This window comes from Sinocyclocheilus anshuiensis, unplaced genomic scaffold, assembly GCF_001515605.1.
Source record: "Sinocyclocheilus anshuiensis isolate Anshui unplaced genomic scaffold, SAMN03320099.WGS_v1.1 scaffold653, whole genome shotgun sequence".
Classification (NCBI taxonomy): Eukaryota; Metazoa; Chordata; class Actinopteri; order Cypriniformes; family Cyprinidae; genus Sinocyclocheilus; species Sinocyclocheilus anshuiensis.
Window position 1 is genome coordinate 487,311 of NW_015540902.1, and position 3,039 is coordinate 490,349.

Consider the following 3,039-nt stretch of genomic DNA (forward strand, 5'->3'; position numbering starts at 1 on the left):
TCTACTGTACAGACGTGAATTTACTTTTCCTTTCAGCCTGAGGTTTATTCATTACACTTTTTGGTGTGAAAGGGCTTTTACATTTGCTATAAATAGAACTTCTTATATTAAAAACAATCAAGCCCTGCTCATATTTAAAAAGTAACGTGAAAGTAACGACAAAGTAATGTAACGCATTACTTTCCATAAAAAGTAACTAAGTAACGTAATTCGTTACTTTTTTACGGAGGAACGCTATATTGTAATGCATTACTTTTAAAAGTAACTTTCCCCAACACTGTTAATCGATCAAGTCAATCTGTGACTTTGATCATGTGACTATTTATACAGAGGTAGCCTACAAGATCTGAATCATTCTAACATCATTCTCAAATCAAACTTGTGGAGTTCATGAAGCTCGAGTTGTTAATTTTTCAATTCAGCTTTTCACTTTAACTGATGATCATATAATTTAATGTATCAACAAATGTTATAATAAATGTAAAACGTTTCAGTGGTACTCTCAGATTCTGATCGTTGACTTCACTGAATTGCATTGGCATCTGGCATTTCACATCTGCTTTGCATTTTATTCTGTAAGGTTAATCTGGTTATATAAATGAACCAGTGAACATTTACCAAATAAGTGATTAGTTCATTTACAATCATTTAAAACAGTTACTCTGTTAAAAGTAAATATTATATCTGTTTTTAATGGTTAGTTTTAAATACAGTTTCATTTGTATTTTATTTCAGGGTAAACACAGTAAAACAAATGGCTTACCATCTATCTCCTCATCAGCCAGCGGACGCTCCTGTAAAACAGCTACAGTTAGAGTTTCTTTGTATATGTGCATCAGTTTTGCACATTTACCTGCACTTTTGTGTTCAGCAGAACTGCATGACCTTTATATAACGTTTAAAAAGCATCTTTTAAAATCCTTCTCTCAGATAAATATCATTATATTTCCTGCAGGCACTCATTAATCTCTAATATCCACTGGCATAAAGAGACATTCTTCTGCTAGACAGACCAGTTCAGATAGATGGGTATTAACTGATCGCTTTTGTATGAGTTCAGCTTGGAATTGTGGGATTTTATAATGTAGCAGAGTAATCTGTATCACTCCAGTACCAGAGTACAGGACAAAAATAAAAAAATTAATAAAAGAAAAGATAAAAAGTCAATAGACTTACAATGTTTTTAGCTCCTTTCAGGAAAATGCACGCCGGCCCCAGACTCATATCTGACAGCTTCTTCTGTGTGTCTTCTGTGTGTCTCTAAAAATGTTCAAATATTTAACATACTGTAATGTGTATTGTGACACAATTAACATTACTTAACCTAAACTCTGCAACTACTGAATATAACAACAAATTGTCTAAAAAAATGCCTTTTCAGTTGTTTTTTATTTATTTATTATGAATATGATTTATAATCCAACATATCCTTCTTCTCGAGACATTTCTTGAATAAAACAGAGAACAATTACATAAAATAAAAAAATAATACATTCAAAATACTATTTTAATATTTGATATTAATATTTTAATATAAAAACTTATTAGTAGAATGGTAACACTTTACAATAAGGTCATATTAGTTAACGTTAGTTAATGTGTTAACTAATATAAACAAACAGTGAGCAATATATGATTTTACAACATTTAACGATCTGTCAGTATAAATAAGTTTGTTCACAGCGCATTAACTAATGTTAACAAATGCAACTTAACAAAATGTATTAGTAAATGACAAAATTAAGTTAACTTTGTTAACTAAGATGTTAACATACTGTAGAATTGTTCATTTTTAGTTCATGTTAACTAACGTAGTTAATAATGTTAACAAATGAAACCTTTTTGTAAAGGGTCACTAACAGAATTAATATGCGTAAAATATGTAGTAAGATAGTACTATAGTAAACCTGTGCCTATATATTTATACTATAAATTTGTGTATGTAGAAACCTAATTCTTATATTGCAATTCAGAGCTGAAGTTTCTAACACAGATATTTCCTCACCTGTTCAGCTCTCAGCTCCTCTGTCCACAGGAAGGAGTGGAGGAAGGGCAGTCCTCCCCAGTTTTGTTCTGCTTCGTGGTGCTTCTGTCAGCCAACTCTTCTTTCCTCCTGTTCTTCAATTCAGAGCAAGAACAAACCCTTCTCACTGTCAGTCAACAGCTGCTGAATGATTAAACGATACAGAGGGAGGAAGCAAGTCAGAGAATGAACACATGAATGTGAGAGCAAGAGTGAGAGAGAAATAGAGTTTGAGAGATCAAAGCCAGCTTCTTAAACAGAACCAGACAAAACAAGTTTCTGTGACTGCAAATGGCTGACCTGCATTTGATTTATATTTTCTTTAGTCTGCATGTTACACGCATGTCCAAAAAACATCTGCATTCATTTATGATTTATTAACAAATATCAAGATGTAATGCATTGAAAATCTTCATAAATTAATATGCTATATATTATTTAAAATTCATTTTGCTAAAAACACTAAACACGGTTGGTTACCTTAAATGCTGTTCAATGCAGCTGTCTTTTTTTTTTTTACTGCAGATGTAAATGTATCATAACCCAGATGTGTATGTGTTTTATATAAGGACTGAATGTAATGACGTATTACACCGTCATCATGTTTGTCTATGTCAGTATTTTATGCATGCATGCATACATGACTTATTTGTTACGTAAAATGATAATGCACAGCATTTTCTTGAATCCTGAAATGTGTTTGCCTAGAGTAGCCCAGTAATCCCAGAGCTCTCTGCGCTCAGCACCATTACTAGTACTGTCTGCTAAGATTACTGCTCAACAGACAGAGAGAGATGGTGGGGGTAAACTGGTCTAATCAGAAAAGAGGATTAGAATAGTGGAATAGAAAAAAAAATCTAATGATCATATGATATGATACTAAAATATATACTATGTTTTGTGTGTGTCCAGTGTGTTGAAGCACATTGCTATATTACCAGGTGGGATTATAAAATCTGTCAATACATCTACCACTTTTTAATATGAAAAAAAAGATCTTTACGTGTGTGTGTATA

At 32.1% G+C, this 3,039-nt stretch overlaps 1 protein-coding gene across 1 annotated transcript in view; it reads right to left on the reverse strand.

The window, feature by feature from the left end:
- Positions 1-2,209, reverse strand: part of cabp5b (calcium binding protein 5b) — a 5,864-nt gene extending 3,655 nt beyond the window's left edge. Inside the window, exons 1-3 of the mRNA XM_016487014.1 lie at positions 2,006-2,209; positions 1,177-1,260; positions 764-794 (exon numbers count right to left, since the gene is read on the reverse strand). Coding sequence (XP_016342500.1) covers positions 764-794; positions 1,177-1,224 — 79 coding nt within the window. The 5' untranslated portion in view covers positions 1,225-1,260; positions 2,006-2,209. The remainder of the gene's footprint in view (positions 1-763; positions 795-1,176; positions 1,261-2,005) is intronic.
- Between the last annotated feature and the right edge of the window lie 830 nt (positions 2,210-3,039).